At 51.5% G+C, this 20,512-nt stretch overlaps 1 protein-coding gene across 2 annotated transcripts in view; it reads right to left on the bottom strand.

Moving 5' to 3' along the window:
* Window positions 1–9,107: 9,107 nt before the first annotated feature.
* CEMIP (cell migration inducing hyaluronidase 1) overlaps window positions 9,108–20,512 on the bottom strand; it is a 161,112-nt gene continuing 149,707 nt past the window's right edge. The window contains exons 24-29 of one of the 2 annotated variants that reach the window (XM_081228743.1): window positions 19,791–19,976; window positions 15,752–15,956; window positions 15,477–15,563; window positions 14,643–14,800; window positions 11,387–11,487; window positions 9,108–9,507 (exon numbers count right to left, since the gene is read on the bottom strand). In XM_081228743.1, coding sequence (XP_081084869.1) covers window positions 9,380–9,507; window positions 11,387–11,487; window positions 14,643–14,800; window positions 15,477–15,563; window positions 15,752–15,956; window positions 19,791–19,976 — 865 coding nt within the window. In that variant the 3' untranslated portion in view covers window positions 9,108–9,379. The remainder of the gene's footprint in view (window positions 9,508–11,386; window positions 11,488–14,642; window positions 14,801–15,476; window positions 15,564–15,751; window positions 15,957–19,790; window positions 19,977–20,512) is intronic. The other variant, XM_081228744.1, reaches the window with a different exon arrangement.

Here is a 20,512-nt window from a genome sequence, read left to right as displayed (position 1 = left end):
AATTTAACCAAGGGAAGCGGCCACCGAGGAGGACTTTGCTATCGCAAGCTAGTTCCTTGGGCTTTTGAGAGGCAGGATCAGGAAGGAGGGAGAAGGGGAGGGAGGAGGAGGTACGAAGGCTGGGGGACCAACCTGGAGGCTGTGGCACTGGCACCATCAGAAGGAATGCGAGTGTGGGCTTGGTGGAGGTAGCAGGGCTGGAGGGGTGTGTGTGTGTGTGTGTGTGTGTGTGTCTGTCTGTCTGTCTGAGAACATCTCTCACGTGCAGAATGCCAGGCCAATTGAGCTCCAAGGTCTTTGAGCCTGTAATATTCTGTGACTTACAGAACCCACAATGATTTTGCAACTGACTTTGCAAATGCACAATTTGTTATTACAAGCTCTTTGTCAATATCATTTCAGTGAGGTGTAATAGTTCATCAAATGAGACCGTAATTTATTTAGTCACTCCTGTGGAGTCAAACGTTTAGGTTCTTTGAACGTGTCAAATGATTATAAATAATGCCGTAAAGAACATCTTTATACCTAAGCTTTGTTTCCTTAGGCTACATTCCCAGATAAATAATTAGTAGGTCAATGAAAAGGACTATTTTTAAGGCTCTTGATCCGTAATGCTAAGTACTTTCTAAATAGTTATTTCCAATTTCCAGAAGTTTTTTATTGAGGAAATATTTTAAATGTACACACAAACATGCAACTAGAGTGAGTGGTATAATGAATTCCGTTCCTTATCACCCAGCATTCATAATTATCAACATTTCAACAGTCACTTTTAATCTTCATTTTGGGAAAGGGACTGTATCTCGATGTAGCCAGTCTGATTGCTGAGTATTTAGATTGTTTCAAAGTTTTCATTATCATATAAAATGCTGCAGTGAATATCCTTGTCACAAATGCTGTGCACTACTGTAAGCTCTTTCTTTTTTAAAAAATCAATTAATTTTATTGATTGATTTTTGGCTGCGTTGGGTCTTCATTGCTGTGCGCAGGCTTTCTCTAGCTGCGGCCAGAGTCAGCTATCGTTTGTTGCAGTGCGAGGGCTTCTCATTGCGGTGGCTTCTCTTGTTGCAGAGCATGGGTTCTAGGCACGCGGATTCAATAGTTGTGGCTTGTAGGCTCAGTAGTTGTGGCGCATGGGCTTAGTTGCTCCACGGCATGTGGGATCTCCCGGACCAGGGATTGAACCCGTGTCCCCTGCGTTGGCAGGCGGATTCTTAACAACTGTGCCACCAAGGAAGTCCCAGCTCTTTCTTGAGATAAATTCTTGGGCAGAATTTTGGAGCAAAGTCTGCACACATTTTCAACTCACTTTTACATAATACAGAATTGCTTTATGGAAAAGATGCACCGAATTATTTTCTGTCTTCATCTAAGAATGTCTGTTTCTTCTTGCCTTGTAGCTCTTTGCAATATTTTCAGTTTGATAGGTGATTAATAGTATCTCCCTGTTGTTTCCATTTGCATCTTGTAATTACCAATGAGGCTGAATTTTTTTTTTTCTAACTAGAGACTCTTTTATTTTTTTATTTCCCCACACCCCCCCCCCGGACTAAAGTTTCTTCCTTTCTTTCTTTCTCTTTTTCTTTCTTTCTTTCTTTCTTTCTTTCTTTCTTTCTTTCTTTCTTTCTTTCTTTCAATTAGAGTAGTTGCTTTACACTGCTGTGAGGCTGAATTTTTAAATACATATATTTATTTCCCATTTATATACTTTTTCTGTGAATTGACACCTTCCTGTTTTCTTTTGGTGTTCCCCACCCTCCCTTTACTGCTTTGTAAGAGTGTCTCATATATAAAATATCAGCGGAGTCCCAATAGAAAGCAGGTGGCATCGTACCAATCCTTTAATGAAGGGACCATTTGCAAATTATGTGAATAAAGTTTAAGGACCCCAACAAGGAGCATAATCCTGCCATAATCCTGGGCTTGCAAACGTGTGTTACCAACGAGGGTTCTTGGCCTTTCCCAAACAGTAGAAATTGATCAGAGGCCAGACAAAAAACAGGCAAGGCTTTATTGGGGCCCTGCTGCGGCTGGGGAGTGAGAACAAACAGCAGATGCCCTTGCTTGCTCACTCCCCAAGGGAGGGCAAGCTTCTTTCTAATATGGGGTGAGGGTAGGGGTGTGTCCAGGGGTCGGGCCAGGGGTGGGGCTTAGGTGTTTTGCCCACCCCTTAGGTGGTGGTGTGTTCAGGGGGCATGTGCAGTACGCTGCTTTTGCTCCCGACCTTCTGCTTTTGCTCCAGGCTCTTCAAAAGTGGCAGTTGGGTTTTTTGGTCTTTTTAAACTCATTTCCTCAATTTATTTATTTACAATTTTAAATTTTAATAATTTTATGTCATCCTATGAACGAATCTTGGTGATTTCGCCTTTGGGGTTTTGCTTAGGAGAGGTTCTCCATACCCAACATTGTAGCATTATTCAACCTGATGTAGTGTTTTCCCTCTAGAGTCGGAAGGGGAAAAAAAGATCTGTTTAAAAGCTATAAACAGGGGCTTCCCTGGTGGCGCAGTGGTCGAGAGTCCGCCTGCCGATGCAGGGGACACGGGTTCGTGCCCTGGTCCGGGAAGATCCCACATGTCGCGGAGCGGCTGGGCCCGTGAGCCACGGCCGCTGAGCCTGCGCGTCCGGAGCCTGTGCTCCACAACGGGAGAGGCCACAACAGTGAGAGGCCCACGTACCGCAAAAAAAAAAAAAAAAAAAAGCTATAAACAAGCAAAACTCTGTTTGAGCAGCTTCCTTCTTCTAAGGGAGTCGACATGATACTTTCCAGGGGAGCATAATCCTTATACTCTTCCCTTCCACTCCTTGTAATTGTTTTGTTGGAGGAGATGATTTTGAAGGATAGAAACTAGCAGAGCTGTAGTTTTTCTCAGCGCTGCCTTCAACTCCTTCGCTGAAGCCAGCAAGTACCAGCTTGCAGAACCAGTGGTTAAATAGGAATCTTGGGATCTGGCTGTTAAACCACTGTAGCTGGAAATTGGCCGATGAGAGTATTTACACCATGGACATCAGCAAAGGCTAAAAACCAGGGCTCTCTCTTCCTGCCCCTAAAGCAAGTTTACCTGCTCTCCACCTGCTTGGGCCCTGTCTGAGCCCCTGCCGGGGAGATGGGGGTGGAGAAGTGGGGCCATTCTTTTTCTCTTCTTCCGCCTTGCTTCCCACTCCACTTCTCCCATCATTCCCCATTCCTGCTGGCTCCTACCGGTTTGGGGCACAGAGGGTGGGGTTAGAGGAAAAGGGGTAAAAAGTCTTCAGTAATTTGTGCTATTGCAAACTATCCTTAAGTGCCCTCTGTTATGGCAGGTGTTATGGCTCTTTGGCACAGGATGTCTTCTGGTTTCTTCCCAAATACTCTCTTACCCACTTGGATCTGAGCAGTACATTTCCCAGCTGAATACGGGTGGCGCCTCTTCCTTTTTCCAGCCCCTGCCTTTGGAGATGCCCCATAGCCGTTTTCTGCCAGGTATTCCCTCACCTGAGCAGACAGCTGTTTGGGGCAGGGTCCCTTCAAGCTAGCTCACTTGCGCTAAGCTCCACATGTACTCTTTAAAAAAAAAAAAAAAATTTTTTTTTAATTCATTTTTTGGCTGCACGGCTTGTGGGATCTTAGTTCTCCAACCAGGGATCGAACCCACACCCCCTGCCGTGGAAGCTCGGAGTCTTAACCACTGGACCGCCGGGGAAGTCCCTTCGTGATATGCTCTTGATGCATGGAAACCTCATACATCCTTACCCAGCCAGCGGGTGGAGGGGCATTTACCCAGAGGCTGTTCTCCTGGGAACCTTGGGCAGCTCCAGCCTGCATCCACCTTCTGTCACCCCAGGACGAGGGCAGAGGCACCTTCAGCCTCTACTCTCCCAAATGACGGGGAGGTAAGACACCAGAGAATTCTCATCCCCAGCTCCGGCAGTGGTCGGGTGGCCTGTGAGTCTAGGGGCTCAGTAAGCACTGAGAAGTAAAATGTCAGGCTCTTCTCCCTGCAGATACTCCCAGTCTCCCCACGAGGGGTTCTGTTGGCCCCCCTCACTTGCTTAGGGATGAGCCCTTAAGAGGGGGGAACCCCCAGAGCATACTCCACTCTTCTGAATTTCCTATCTTCCTCTCTTTTTTTTTTTTTAAATTAAAGTATGGTTGATTTACACTATTGTGCTTGTTTCAGGTGTACAGCTAAGTGATTTGTTTATACATGTATATGTATATATCTATATTCTTTTTTAATTCTTCCCCATTATGGTTTGTTACAAGATACTGAATACAGTTCCCTGTGCTATACAGTAAGCCCTTGTTGTTCATTTTATATATAGTCGTTGTGCATCTGTTAATCCCAGACTCCCAATTTGTCCCTCTGCTGCTTCCCCTTTGGTAACCATAGATTTGTTTTCTATGTCTATGAGTCTGATTCTGTTTTGTAAATAAGTTCGTTTGTGCTATTTTTTTAGATTCCACATGTAAGTGATAACATATGCTATTTGTCTTTCTCCTTCTGACTTACTTCACTCAGTATGATCATCTCTAAGTCCATCCATGTTGCTGCAAGTGTCATTACTTCATTCTTTTTTAGGGCTGAGTAATATTCCATTGTATATATGTACCATATCTTCTTAATCCATTCCTCTGTCAATGGACACTTAGGTTGCTTCCATATTTTTATGGCTGTCTCCATGCAGACAGGGGCTAGGTGTGCTCACCTTGTCACGTAACAGCCTGGCAGTGACTCCCCTGGGCGTCTGGTGACTGTTGAAGAGACAAGTGTGGGAGGGACCCCCAAGTCCATCCTCTCTCTCCACTCTGGGCTATCTCTTGCTCCGTGCGCCGTGTGCTGAGCTGGCTACAGTCTCCTGTTGCTCAGCCAACACTTCCTTTGAGCCTGGTCTCCCAGTCCTCCCAAATGCCTCTTCAACTTCACCGACTGAACCAGTGAGCTGTGCACTCACTCAAGCAGCGAAACTGCTGGCGGAGGCGTCACGAGGGACCCCCTCCCATAGTCAAATCCAGGGGTCCCTAAAACCTGCCCAGTGTCTGGCCAACCCACCTTCCCTCTCAGGATTGCTCTCTGGTTTATGCCCAGCCGTCCTCAAGTCCATACCTCTGGTTACTTTCCCTGCCCGCAGGCTGTGCCTCTTATGAAAAGGCCCCATCCCTCGTCTGACCCTGTCTCCCAGGCTGACTCCAGTCCCACCTCCGCTCCCTGACCGCTGACCACTCCGGCTGGTAATTCCTCCCTGCCCTCGGAGCTCTGCCACACCACTCACAGGGCTTGAGGACTACAGGGTCCCCACGGCGCTCCTTTATGCTCCTCTGTGCTGCACCGGCACAGAGCAAGTGCCTGACAATAGCTGTTGAATGAGTGTACCAATGTGATCTCTCCCTCCAGGTGAAGTTTCTTGAGGGCAGGGGCTGTGTGTCTTCCACTGCACACTGACCTAGGATGCTCCAGCTGTTCTGCCGGGTGGACAGCTGGCCCTCCACATCCACGGGTTCTGTGTTCGCAGATTCAACCAACCGCGGATGGAAAATACTACACAGTCAGAGGCTGGTTGAATTCCCGGATGCAGAACCCACAGAAACAGAGGGAAGACTGTAAGGGATTTGAGTATCCTCGGATTTTGGTATCCATGGAGGTCTTGGAAACAATCCCCTGTGGTTACCAAGAGACGACTGTATTTGTTTATTGACAATTTGACAGCACCAATCTGGTGCCAGCCACTTTAAGTGGACTGAACACACACACACACACATACACACACACACATATATTAGGAGCATAGATTTTTTTAAAAGTCCAGTGTATGAGCCCCAGAAGCTTTCTGGAAATCATTAAGAGAAGAACTTTCTTTGTTGATGGAAATATTTTACATCTTCCCTGTCTGGTATGGTAGCCACTAGACATGTGAACTATTGAGCGCTTCAAATGTGGCTAGTGCAGCCAAGGAACTGAATTTTTATTTGTATTTCATTTTACTTAATTTCAGTGTAGGTGACCTCATGTGGCCAGTGGCTGCCTTACTGGAGAGCACAGCTCTAAGACCCTCCCATTCACCCCGTTCTAAGCTTCTCACTTTCTCCTCTCCAGGCCCCCCGAGCCCCTCTCACCTCTGCCTAGGTGCTTCTGCCCCTGTTGTCTGGCAGCTTGATTTGGACCTATTCCTCCACCTCTGGCTCCACATTCATCTCAGATACCGTGTTTGGCCTCTGACCAAAGTGTGCCCATGAGGAAGAAACAGTCTGGCTTCGAGTCCAGACTGCTGACCCCTGGCTTCCCCTCGGGGAGGGCGCTGCCCTGACAGCTTACTGATGGCTTAGGAGTAAGAAGGACGTAGTCCATCCTGGATGCGGCCGGCCACATGAACGACACATTCCCTCTCCTAGGACCATCTCCACCTGCTCTCGTGGGCGCCCCCTTGGGGCAGGACAAGGTAGGACTCTGACACATGAATAGTTCTTGGAAATGAGAGGCACAGGCAAAGGGAGATTTCCTCAATCTTATTTGCTATAGCTCTCTAGCTTAAAATGAGGCCCACTTTAATGGAAAACAAAACAAGCAGACAGGTGGATGACATCCTTTGTATGTTTACTATGGTACAGCAAGATCTTCCAAACCAGAGCCGATGTCCTCTGCTGCAAGCAGAAGGCCCTGGGTACACCCCTTTCAAGTGGTCCAAAGGACATCTCCAAACATGACATTTAAGACAATTCTTCATTTCTCTGACAACGACTTCTCGAAGTGCACACAGAATAAATAAATAGAAAATATATCTTTGTTCATGGTGACGCCTACAAGAAATGTTTACAGACAAAACACACTATACATCTAATTCCCGAAAAAGGACCAGCTATTTCGGCAACAGGAAAAAGACAAGCATTTCAGAGGAGTATTTTTTGTTTTTTTTTAAAGGCCTAACTCATTTTGAGGCTTACAAACAAAGAACAACAAGAACACTTCTCTAAGCAGGAAGAAAATTTGTGCTACCAAGAACATGCCCAGGCATGGGCTCTCGGTGAATAGTTTAGGAAGGGGAGTTTTATGCACAGATCCTGCACTGTTAGACATATGTACAACTCTGAGGATTTTCAAATAGGTATTTTTTTTTTCCATGAACTGAACCAAAGACAGTCAACATTCCTGGCCATCTGAAGTGATCACATCCTAAGTGGTTCACAGTATGAGACCCTTGCATTAAGAGTTTAGGAGAACTCAACAGAACTATAGACAAGAAGAACGTGAGGTCATTGAACTCTCCTCCCCATGGCCTCTGATCTGCCTGGAAGAGGTCCTTCCTGGGACCTGGGCCTTTGAAGCTGCCAAGTCTTAAGCGGCAGAGTCCCACTGTCACCTCCTAGCAGCGAAAGACCTGTCTAGTGGGGAAGACCTCTTTGGCAACTGGCTCAACCTGGGCAGAGGACTCTTGGGCCGAGTCTCATTGGGTGCAGCTGGGCAGATGGAGCCAAGGAAGGAAAGACTTTGTGGTTGGGGCAGGAAAGGGCACGAGACCCAGAGCGACCCTGGTGTCTCATGAGGGAGTATAAGCCACAGAGTTTTCTTTCTCTGGAAGCTCTCCTGGCTCTCTCCAAGGTGGGCAAAGGAGAGAGCAGGTTATTAGGCAGTGGCTGAGAGTGCCTGGGGTGGACCCAAAGCTCTTCAGACCCCGGAGCCACCTAGCTGGCTCACCGAAAACGTGTCTGCTGGGCGCGCCTGCAGACCTACAGAAGCAGGTAGCACCAGTGCAGTGACCGCAGCTGCTGGGCGCCGGCCCCGCAGGGCAGGGAGTTTGAGCCAAACGGAGGCTGCAGGACCTCCACAGCCCAGAGGAGGGCGCCCTTGTGCTAGCGGAGGACCAGGAGAGAAACAGTCATCGGCCAACTCTCTTTCTATTCGGATCTTTTTTCCCTTCAAGGGGACTTGCCCCCGTTTCGCGAGGCCACTCAGGCCGGCTGTTGAGGCAGCGTGGTGTGGCAGTGAGTGCGGGGAGTGGGGCTCCTGTCCTGGCCCTGCCCTGGCTGTGTGGTTCTTCCCCAGCTTGGGGTCTCGTGTGTCCCATCCATACAACGAAGGCTTTGGACTAGGTGTTTCCTAAGGTCCTTTCCAGCTCTGAAACCCCAGGCTCACTGAGGTGTGAGCGTGTCCGTGTGGGGCTCCGCGAGGGCTCTCTGGGCCCCCGATGCAGGAGCTCCCCTTTCTCGACTTGACCCCACCCCCTCTCGGAATGGTTGGTGGACCAGCTGACCCAGCGCTCTGGCCATAATGAGCTCGGCCCATCACCCCCTCTGATGCCCGCTTCTCTATTACGGGTGGCCAGCAAGTCGAGGGCAAAGGGCGACCTTGAAGTCACCCATCTTCGGCAGATGTGGGCAGGAACCACTCCAGAGGCTGCCTCATCTCCACCCACCCAAATGCCCCTGCAGGAAGCTTCCTGACCACCCGAGCGCGTGAAGCTCTTTCGCTCCGGGAACTGCCTCTGGCCTCCTCTTTACCTCTCTTGGCTTTCTCCGTCTGGCATCAGAGGTACACACACCCGACCACCTGTTCCACCAGACTGCGAGCCCCTTGCCTTAGGCAGTGCTTCTCCCCGCTCCATCCTGTACGCCCGGAGCACCCAGCATCATGGATGGTGGCTGAAAGGAACCGTCTCACCCTACTGCTGGGTTCCGGGCACAATGTGAAAAGCCACAGCATCGCAGTTCTGGCATCTCAGAACTGAAAGGACCTTGAAAAGTCACCTAGTCCAACTCCCAACCTGGGTGCCAAAGTCTCCTGAGAGGTTGAACCCCTCCGGAGGCAGGCTCGCCCTTCTCCGAGGGTAGCCGGTTCCATCTTGGTGAACGGAAGACGGAATCCCGGTCTACACGCCAGCTCCGAATCCCCCGGAGGTCGGTTCTTGCTTACAGGAATGAAGATTTCCTTAGGACCAGGGCTCTTCCTCCTACACCGACCACCCTAACGTGCGTGCTAGAGAGCATGGGGATCTGTGGAAGACCCAGCACCCCCTCCAGCCTGCCTCCCAGCTGGGGCAGAGCTCCCGCCAAAGTGGACTTTCGCTGCCAGTGCAGCGCAGGTCTCCTCGTACGGTCCTCACACCCCCCACCCCCACCCCACCGCAGAGGCACAGATAGGAGAGAAGCACCCAAGAGGCTGTAGGAAAGAGAAGGGTTCCAGCATCAGCCAACACTGCCCCTGGGGCTGCAGGTAGACACTTGAGTGAGGGCAGGTGGCAGCACCGGGGGTCTCTGATACCCTCCCCTTGGCCCATCAGGGCTGACACGCGGCCTTCCCCGGCAGCTGCTGGACAGGGGCTGGGGGACCAGCCAGGCTGCCCCAGGCGGCTGCCGGGAGCCCGCCGTCAGAGTCCACTGTAGGGCAGCGCTGAGGTGGCAGCGGTCCTCACAGCTTCTTCTTCCTCACCACGGGGACGGGCACAACCTGGAAGATTTTGGCATGGTGGTCCTCGGTGTCCAGAGTCACCCAGGTGGGCCGGAAGCTGCCCTTGAAGCCAACGAATGCCATTTTCTCTGAAAAGCAGTGACATCACATGAGCAGAAACTTCACGAGAGCATGGCTATATGCCACGACCTTCCAGGCTTCCCCATCGCCATTCCCCTGCCCCCACCAGGCACCCCCTCCTCTAGCCACACTGGACTGTCCCGCGCCCCCCAGGAAAAGCTTTGTGGCCGGTTACTGGTGGTACCCGGCATTGGTTTGTACGGGGCACACAGGGTCTCACCTGAGCCTCCCAGCCACCTGTGCAGAGTGCTGGCTCTGGTTCCCACAGGAGACCTCCCAGGAACCCCAGCCACCCTTGAGCTGACCCTACAATTAGCAGCGAGTCTCTGAAGCCCAATGTCCCTATCTGTCAAATAATGGCATTCATCTACGAGATTTCTGCCCCAGCTCCGACATTCTGTGGCTTTAGAAGGGATTTCTGAGAAGTGGAGGAATTTGCCCAAGGGCACTTAGTAGATGGTGCAGCCCAGACCAGAACTCTATAGACTCCCGAGCCCCACGCAGGTCCCTCTGTCTCACAGCTCAGAGCTCGACCCCGTCCGAGAGACTTGGGGATCCATGTCTACACTCAGGAACGGCCCGGCCTGGCAGGCAGCACACACCCATCACCACTGGGAAAGTGTCCCTTGCCTTATGTCACCTTTATGTTCATCAAATTTTGGCGACAGGGTCTGAATTTAAAGGACAGAGGCCCCCAAATGCTTTCAGGACCAGGCTGGAGAAGATGCTTCTATTTTCCTATGTTCTCTTTTGGCTCGTTTGAAGGACTTTCACTGTTCCTGATTTTTCTCTGAGAGCTGCCTGGGATAAGCGTCCCATATGATAGATAGGCTGCTAGCTTTTTTTTTTTTTTTTTTTTTTTTTTTGTGGTACACGGGCCCCTCACCGCTGCGGCCTCTCCCGTTGCGGAGCACAGGCTCCGGACGCGCAGGCTCAGCGGCTCCGTGGCATGTGGGATCCTCCCGGACCAGGGCACGAACCCGTGTCCCCTGCATCTGCAGGCGGACTCTCAACAACTGCGCCACCAGGGAAGCCCAGGCTGCTAGCTTTGATGTGTTTTGCAGTCAGGATGGCATGGCCACTAAGGATGGCTGGCTTTGGATTCGAAAAAATAAGGATCCAAATTCTAACCTTAAATTACTTAACTAATTCTGTTTCTTCACCTTAAGTGGAAATGACAGTACCCGTCACACAGGTTATTAATGAATAACTGAGATCGTTCCTGGATGTTCAGCAAGGTGCAAGGCTGAGCATTCCGTGGTAACTACAATGGACATTATCATTATTATCTGGAGGGTTGCTCGGCCTCGCCTCTCGACCTCCCTCAAGACTCTCCCATCACACAGTCTGTAGTGACGATCATGAAATGCTGACATGTCTGTCCTGGCTGGCTTCTTCCCTAAGGGGTCTGTGCCAGGCTTTATGGCAGAAGAGCTGTGTGACCTTGATTCTCAAATGAGATTCTCACATGAGAGCTTTGCCAACTGCAAAGGGCTGTACAAATGCTGGCCATCAGCTGGAAAGCTGAGAAGACGTAGGGCCCCTGGCCGATTGGAGTAGCAGGAACTGGGTAGGAGGGTCAAACTGAGCCACTTTTCTGCTGATACTTTTGTGGAAAAAACGGGCCACCTGCTGAGTCGACAGGTGAGCAGCTCGAGCAGTTTCCTTCCGGTGTCCGGTCACAAGTTGGAATGCTGTTGCTGCGGGGCAGGGATGGGCACAAGGTGGCCTCTTGCCCACCCACACACCTGCAGACCACTAGTTGTGTTGAGGATTCTGAGACCCCGCCCAGGTTTGGGGGGAAAGTGGTCTGGTCTCAGCAGCGGATGGCAGCGCACCGGGCATCTGGATTCATGGTCAGGGTAAGGCCCCGTCCACACCCCTTACCTTTCAGTTTGAGGCCCTTGTCTGCCCCGAGCTTTTCCAGCACTCGAGTCCACGGGCCTCTGGGGACGTATCTTCCCTTCGATGCCATGAGAACTATGGAGCTGAGCAAGAAGGGATGGATGAGAGGACTCGACGACAAGCTGGATTCGGGGGTTCCCTGGGAGGGATGCTGGATTGTGCCTGGTGGGACTCGAGCTAGCAGTGGCCAGAGGCCCGCCAGGGACTGGGGAAGGGCAGCCTCTCCCGGTGCCGAGCTGACCGGCTCTTTCCATGTGATGACCCACATCCTGAGCACCCTCCCACACATCTGGCTGCGGTTGGTGCCCATGGCCGCCTCTGCGCCTGCTCTCAGCTCCCTGCTGCTCCCTGTCTGTCCCCACAGAGGACAGAGCAGGTACGCAGAGCACCCCATCTGGGGGCCAGCACCTACGCCGGGGCCGGGCACACAAACGACCGCAGCACGCATCTCTTAACTTAAACACGCAAACCCTGTTTGAGCAGGACAAGATGGAGACATGGCGCGCGGAAAGAAGCCAGAGTGGGGAGTCACCCTGTGCTCGGAGGAGGGTTAACCCCTTAGGTTCACATCCTCCCTCTCCGCTCAGGCAGGACGGTGTTACTGTTCCATTTTACAAAGGGGGTGATGGAGGCAAATAGTTACCAAGTATCTGAGAGGACCTGCCAAAGGGGAAGCCGTGCCTGGGCGGAGGCAGAGGAGCAATGGGTGTGCCCAGCCTGAAGGTCCTGACTTGCAAAAGCCCAGCTTGGGAGCAAAGAGTCTCTATTCCCCTGCCCTGGTTGCATTCAGGCCAAAGTGCTGGGAAAACAGCCGTCGTCGTGGTGGCAGACTCAGCCTGCTGGACCAGACGGCAGGAAGTGCACACCTCCCCCAGGAATAGAAACAGGGGCAGAGGCCCGACTGGGGCTTCTAGTTTGCAGCTCAGAGGAATCCTGTAACCACAGACCACAGTCCAGACATGGAAGAACTGTATAGGATTCTGGAAGCTGCTGTTACCCCCATTTGGGTCCCATTGGGAGCAGAAGGCAAGCTCTTAAAATGCAAAGAGCTTGTGTGCAGGAGGAACAGAGGGGAAGGGAGCTGGGGACTGCATCTGGCTCTTCAGGAAAGCAGAGGGATTTTGGTGCCTGTTAAGGAGAGAGGGAGCATCGCAAACACATCCTCAACTTTGGATTCGGGCTCTGTTCCCATTCAGAAGAAAAGCTAACATCCCTTTGGCTCAGTTAAGCCTTCTTGCTGGGCTGGACTCAAACAAAGGTCATGCCCTCCAGACGGGGCTCCCAGGAGCGGGACAGGGAGACAGAACTTCTCGTGCGCCCAGCCTCCTGACAGCACCCAGAAGCTGCCTGCACACTTCAGGTGTCCCTCTCTGTCTCATATGGGCATCTCATGCCCTCCAAGCTCCTGACCTGTCAGCACGGAGGTCCCCACGGGGTGGCTGGGCAGAGACAGCCCCTGGGAACCATCCCTGAAAGTTCGGGTGTGAGCAGCGGCCTCCTTCTTTCCCTGGGACCCTGGGGCAAGGCTGGCCCTGTGGAGGGGGTGGAAGGGGGGGACGGCCTGGCTTGGGCCTGCGGTGACATTGGGGCAGGACCTGCCTTGCCCCATCCCCTGCTGCTTTCCCGGAGGTCAGAGCAGGGTCTGGTGGTGCCCAATTCCTATCTGGGTACCCAGTGCCAACCCAGGGCACGGCTCACACCAGGTACTTGGCAAGGTGCACCAGGGCCGCAGCACGGGCTGAAAGCTACCCTGCATGGGGTAGTCCCACGCCTCTCACCCCTGGTTCTAAACAGAGCAGCTCCGCATTTCAGTTTCTTATTCCAGGCATCTGCATCCTGTTTCATTTCCAGAAAAAGTCCTTTGGCCCCAAAAGGCATGAAAACTAAAAATCTCTAGATGATCATGTATTTCCCCAAACTGGCAAATCTGGTCCTTCTGTATGAATCTGCACGTGAAAATGTCAGGCTAAAGAAGCTTGTGATGGCGGAAGAGAGTGGAGACCAAAGGTGGTTAAGCAAAACCCCATTCTCTGGAATCTCACATAGCGTCTAGTTCAAGTCATGCCCATCATGCGGCATCTCGGAAGTAGTACATTTGTTTTTGTCAATAAATATTTACCAAGTACCTCCTATATGACAGGTACCACGTTAAGCACTTGGACTGTCTGCTGTGCCAGGTTGTGGCTTTGGAGTGAATTCTCCACCCATTATTACTAGGAATGTAAATATGAGTTAGATATGGTCCCCACATCAAGAAGTCCATACCCTAGATGGGGGAGTGGATATGTCCACTGATCCTGCGGGGTACGGGGGGTAGGTAGAACTCTTTGGTTGGATTGGAAGAGACCTCACCAAAGAGGTGATACATGTGAGTTAGATTTGGAAGGTGGAAGGGGGATTACCAAAGATTTCTAGGAAGGGGGCAGGAGATACAGGTATTTAAGAAGCTCAGCCCCCCAGTATGGTGGGTGGATTCGAGATGGGGAGGCTGGACAAGGGAGCCTGCTGGGTGACTGCCGACAGTGTGGGTGGCAGACAGGGAGGCCCCAGACAGAGCAGCGATGCAGAGAATGCCGCAGGATCCCTAGCAGGAGAGCAACGATGCAGGAAGAGTTGACAGGATGTGGTTATAGAGCGTGGTGGTGGCGAAACAGAAGAAAGACAAGAGCCCAGCATGATGCCCAGACTCTCGTCTAGCTGCCCGGATGGAAGATGATGGTTTCACCGAAATGTGGAAAAGAGGAGTGACTGGTTTGGGGGATTAAAAAAAAAGAAAAAGAAATGATGAGAATTCAGTTCCATAGGAGACATCCAGGTGGCATGGTCCAAGTTGCAGTTGGATTAAAAGTATCTGGTGTTTCAGAGGGAGATCTGGGCTGGAGATTCTCAAAAGCCACCAGCATTTGGATCATATTGAAAGTATGGGAGGGGATGGGCTCATGCCACGAGAGTGGGTCATGATGGGGGCACAGGGCCAGGGCAGGCTTCCCATTTGTAGCTGGGTAGACTGTCCGCCTCAGCCTGACCTACATTCACCGCGGCCCTGGCTCCAAAGGGAGAGGCACCAGGCAGGGAAGCTTCCCAGCCAACACCCATGATGTGTGGGCAGACCGTGGACACTCCCCAAGCCTTCTCAGACCGGACTGTGCTGAAGGTTTCAGGGACAGGGAGGGAGGGGGACTCGGGCAGGGGTCTGCGGCGCCATCGGCCAGTTCCCGAAGCAGAGGTGCACACTCACTTGTCGGGGATGGCCAGCACGTAATTGAAGAGCTGCCACGGGATGCCCTGCAGGATGGCGGTCCTGAAGCTGGCTTGGCTCAACACGTGCCCTTGTCTCCCGTCAATCACCACCACCTGGATGCCATCCTCTGAGCTCGAGTACTTCTTCCCATCCACCTGCAGACAACAAGCAGCACACAGTGTGATGCAGGGGGTCCCAAAGGCAGCAGAGCCCCCAGGTTCTCCTGCCCCGGGGGGTTCCCACGCAGACTCTGAAGACAGAGGTTGCCAGTGCAGCTTTTCAAAGCATAAAACTCACTTCAGTCAGTTTCTTGCAAACCTCTGTAGTGGGCTGAATGATGCCCTCCCCCAAAGATACGTCTACTGCAACCTGTGAAAGTGACCTTATTTGGAACTAGGGCCTTTGCAGAGGTAATTAAGTTAAGGATCTTGAGATGAGGTCATCCTGGATTTCAGATGGGCCCGAAATCCAGTGGCAGATGTCCTTATAAGGACTAGGCAGAGGGAGGTGTAAGGCTCAGACACATGGGGGAGAGACCATGTGAGACAGAAGCAGAGGTTGGAGGGACGCCACTGCAGCCAAGGAACATCCAGGGCTGCCGGCAGCACCAGAGGCTAGAAGAGGCCTGGAACGGACCCTCCCTCAGAGCCTCCGGGGGAACCAACCCTGCCAGCGCCTTGACTTGGGACTTCTGGCTTGTGAACTGCGAGAGGATAAGTTTCTGTTGTCTTCAGCCACCGGGTTTGCGGTCATTTGTGACAAGAGCCCTAGGAAACTAACACCACGTCTCAGTGAGCAAAGCCCCTCTGGGCAGGGGTGAGGGTTGCTTACTTCAATGTAGGCAAAGTCGTTCAGAAGGTGGAAGAAGCGCTGCTTGGCACTTTCCATCTTCACCTCCAGGAAGTGGTCCTTGGTCTTCTGGAAAATAAACAAAACCCAGTGTGGCTGTCAGGTTTGTGGAGTCAAGTGGACGGCCTGATGGGTGGTCATCACCCTCACTGCCCCAGTCATGGGAGACGGTCTGAGGAGCGGAACAGATGTCTGGAGAGGACCCTGATGGGGTCTGGGCCCCCTGGGAGGGCCCGGGCGTGCTGTCGGCCACTCACCAGCTGAGAAGCAAAGAGCTTCTTGGGCATCGGCACGTCTACGACGGCCCTCTCCGCGAACTTGGGGTAGGCTGTGGCCGCGCAGTTGCTGACACCAGCGTTCTTTGGGATCAGAGCTTTAATCTTTATTCTCTCACAGCCTTTCACAGAGCAGAAGGCGAACTTCTCTCTCTCGTTCTGAGCTTTCAGCTTCAGGAAAAGCAGCCTGCGCACAGGAGCAGAGCGGGTGGTTCCCTCTGGTGTCCACACCCTCTTCCTCCCCCTCCTCCGCCACCCCTCCTCCCCCTCCTCCCCCTCCTCCCCCACCCCTCCTCCTCCAAAGGCATTTACTCAGAACTACATGCTGGCCACAGTGATTAGAGCCGGTGGGCCCTACAAAATGGATCTGTGTCTACCGCAAGGCTTTTTGGGTTTTGTTTTTAATTTTATTTATTTTTGGCTGCATTGGGTCTTCGTTGCTGCGTGCATGCTTTCGCTAGTTGTGGCGAGCGGGGGCTTCTCTTCATTGCTGCATGTGGGCTTCTCATTGTGGTGGCTTCTCTTGTTGCGGAGCACGGGCTCTAGGCACGCGGGCTTCAGTAGTTGCGGCACACGGGCTCGGTAGTTGTGGTTCGCGGGCTTTAGGGCCCAGGCTCAGTACTTGTGGCTCATGGGCTTAGTTACTCTGCAGCACGTGCGATCTTCCCGGACCAGGGCTCGAACCCGTGTCCCCTGCATTGGCAGGTGGATTCTTAACCACTACGCTACCGGGGAAGTCCTACCACAAGGTTTTATGTGGTTGGAGAAATTAAAAACAAATGCATTGAAGAAAAAGCTAACACTGACACTTTTCATTTTCTGAGCACATACTCTATGCCATGCTATGCACATGCTGTCAACTGACATATTATCTCATTTAATCCTCAGACAATCCAGTCCAGCAGGCACTGTTATCATCCCAATTTCTCAGATCCCAATGGCTCAGAGAAGTGAAGTGACGTGCCAGGACCACACAGCACGAAGGGGACAGAGCTGGGATTTTCCATCCCAACCCTGTGCCTGGTGAGGAAAATGCTCACCAAGGGGATGTGTGTGAATGTGAGGAGAAAGAGGGAAGCAGAACTGGGCGGGCCATCTGGTCCCTAGGGCTTGGCTGCTTTCAGCACAGGAGCCCAGGAAGCCCAGCTGGGATGACTTCCTGAAGATGCCTGGCTTCCCTCTCAGGAACACACCTTCACTTTGTTTGAGTTCACTTGAGTGGCTTTACGTTTCTTGACATCAAGCAACCCCTGAATAGAATATAGTGTTCATATGGAAGAACTGCTGGGGGATCTCTCTCTCCGCTGAGAACAGAGCTTCTTCCTCCGCATTCCATGCTCTGCATGAGGCGGGGGAGGCTTTGAGCTGCTTAGGAGGAAGGCAGTTCAGTGCTGCCTGTCATCATTTCTCCACCAGAGGCTCCCACACAAGGGCAGAAACCACCCCAGGGGCCAAGGTCATGAGCCAAATCCCGGAAAGAGACCCAGAGACTCTGTTCCTAGGGCTTCTGCACAAGACTATCAGTATTCAGGTTTCCCCTCTGTCATGGTATATCGAATTATCCAAACTGGAGGGCCCGAGAAGACCATCTAGCTTCCACTCCTTATTTTCCAGACAGCAGCTGCCCTCTCTAATCCTCACCTTCGACATGGATGCGTCCTAGTCAGCTGGACCGGGAGGCCCTGGCGTCAGTAAGCCTGGGCTCAAATCCTGGTTGTGACCAGGTAGTATTTCAGAGCAGCCCTACTGATGGCTGTGCACCTGAATACTACACTTATGTATAGTTCAGCAATACCTCACTTAGGTGGCATCTGGCAAACTCCAGGACACAGATGCAATCACCTGAGTGTTTTTTTTTTAACCTCGAAGAATTTTTACAGAGGTGACTCAGGGTGTGAAATATATTTCACACTTTGGGACCCCTTCACTTGTAGCCTACTTACTTTTTCTTTTACCCCCAATTATAACAAGCTGCTTATCAAGTGTCTTAGGCCATAGCAGAATAGAAGGTAGCCATTGAAAGCAGGTGCTCTGAACGTGAGTAAGAAAAAGCAACACATTTGTAAGGCAGAAAGATCATGAAAACAGCCCTAAGAATTCAAAAAGCCCAAGAGTTTGGGCTTTTGCACAGGCAACAGACATCCTGTAACCCAGCTCACAGTCCCTATAAGGCTATCACTGAAATAAAGCGCAGCATAATAATCAATAGGTATGATGATTAAGCTACCAACAAAAAGGTTGAATTAAGCAGCAAAATCTGCTTAAAGGGGAAACATTGAAAATTTTTCAATGTGTTGATCAAAAAGGTTCAACTTGTTTAGTGGCCGTTTCCGTTTGAAAAATTCACACCTTTGCAACATCCCAATTCTCACGATCCTATCGATAAAAGAAGAAATCATGCACAGGTGGTGCTATGAAGACTTTCACCTTATTACCATTTTAAAAATCATAATATTGACCGTTTCTGCTGTTGTATGAAGGATATTTAATTCCCCCTCTGGTTTTCACATGGAAGGGTTTTTCTAAACACTCTTGGCCCCGGCTCATCCCCTCACTGACGTCTTCCTGGGGGAAGTGGAGTGACTCGTGTGGTTGCTGGATGGGGGTACATAGGTCAGCCCGTAGAGAGGTGGACTCTGGTCTGCTCCCCCTTGCACCCTAAATTTTGGGAGTTGGGCTCTGAGTGGGGAGCCCCCTGGTTGCTCAGGGCTGCCTGGGACTGGGTAGGTGCACTCGGGGACAGCATTGGGAAGATCTGTTCCCCAGCAGCTCCATCATCAGTAGGACAGACAGTTCCTTCTTCACCTGCTGTCGTGCCTGCTCCACCACTGGCTTAGAACTGATGTGGGAAAAGGAGTGCTACTTCCCCTAACCCCAACATTTTTTTTTTTTTTTTTTGTGGTATGCGGGCCTCTCACTGCTGTGGCCTCTCCCGTTGTGGAGCACAGGCTCCGGACGCGCAGGCTCAGTGGCCATGGCTCATGGGCCCAGCCTCTCTGCGGCATGTGGGATCTTCCCAGACCGGGGCACGAACCCGTGTCCCCTGCATCGGCAGGCGGACTCTCAACCACTGAGCCACCAGGGAAGCCCCCCAACATTTTTACTTACGCTTCTGACTTTCAAATTTGAATTTTCCTTTAATCAAACCGATAAAGCCCTACCTTTATAGATATTTCTAAGCATCTTCTATCTCATTACCCTTGATTTCACTACAAGAATGGAAAAAATGGCCATAAAACAATCCTTTACCCTTAGTCCCTGGAGGGCTGGCTAGCAACAGCTTCCCCGCTTTGGAGACGTGCTGGCATTCTGCACGTTAGAACACTCTCTTTTTAGGGGAGGCGACCAAATAGCTCATTGTCTCCGGGGACAGTACTCTGTCCCCATTAGACCCCTGCTGAATAGAACCTACTGCAGTTCTGCAAAAGGGGGAGAATTTTGGTTACAGATAGATGTGAGCTCAAAACTAGCCACGCCAAGTTTGTGCGGTGTCCCCGGAGCAAGTCATTCCTATTTATCCTGTGCCTTCTTTGACCATCTCTACTTTTTTTTTTTTGGCCGCACTGCGCGGCACGTGGGATCTTAGTCCCCCAACCAGGGCTCAAACCTGTGCCCCCTGCAGTGGAAGCGGGGAGTCTCAACCACTGGGCCGCCAGGGAAGTCCCTGCCCATCTCTAAATTAGGGATAATATCATCTGCTCCGACTGAGTTGTATGGAATTGAGGTCCTGTACCACATTTTCTCAGTTTTAAGATTCACTGCTTTCACTTTTTTTCCCCCTGAAACAGGTATATTCACTACAATCCATGTGTATATTCATAGAGTGCTTATTTTACTCCCAAGCATCAGAGCTTTAAAAATGTCATTGGTGGATGGCACAAACTGCCTGAGAATAGGAGTGCCTAGGAAAGGATCCTACGTTAACCGGCACCAACTGCATGGCAGGTCTGAGGATTATTGGAAAGGCCGGGGGGCAGCGTGAGAATGACCGCTTTCCTGCAGCCAAGAGGGGGCTTCTCACCCTGAGTCCTCGTCCCAGTAATAGTGGCTCTTGCCAGGGTAGTTCTGCTCCACTTTGTCCATCTGCAAGGTCCTCACGAAGATGCCCGTCTTGGACGTTTGCTTCAGCAGGCGATTGTGAACATCCGAGAGGATAGAAAAGGTGGTGCCCCGGGGGTAGCAGAGCCCCACTCGAATCCAGTCGCCCCTAGAACCGGAAGGGCAGTCAGGTTACAAGCGAGGATGTCCAGGCCACAGGGCCTCCTCGGTGTGCCCTGGCCAGAGACCAAAGCGTCTTCCACCAAATGGCACTTCCACTTTTCAGTGGGAATTTTTGAAAGAATGCCTGCTGTTGGTCATGACTGCGTCACAAAGTGTTCAAGGGGAGAGGGAGAAACGGTGACTGCAATGAATGAGGGGGATCATTGCAATGGGTCGGTGGGGCATCCCCAGGGCCTGCATTGGGTGCTCTATGTGGATCGTTGGCTGGGGGGGAAAAAATGAACCTTCTTTCAATAGGGCTGGAGTGAAAGAGCCAGGATCTGTAAGACCTGGATTCAGCCCCTTCCTGGTCCGGCCTGACTGTGGGGCCCATTTCAACTCTTTGGGTATCATTTTCTGCAACTGATAAACATCTGCCTCACGGGATTACTGTGACAAGTTAATGATGTGCATAGAAAATACGTGAACGTAAATACATGAAGCTCTCTCCAGATGCCCTCAGCTTAATCCCCTTAATACCTC

This window comes from Mesoplodon bidens (assembly GCF_964165515.1).
Source record: "Mesoplodon bidens genome assembly, chromosome: 3".
Taxonomy (NCBI): domain Eukaryota; kingdom Metazoa; phylum Chordata; class Mammalia; order Artiodactyla; family Ziphiidae; genus Mesoplodon; species Mesoplodon bidens.
This window is presented reverse-complemented; position numbering and strand designations above follow the sequence as displayed.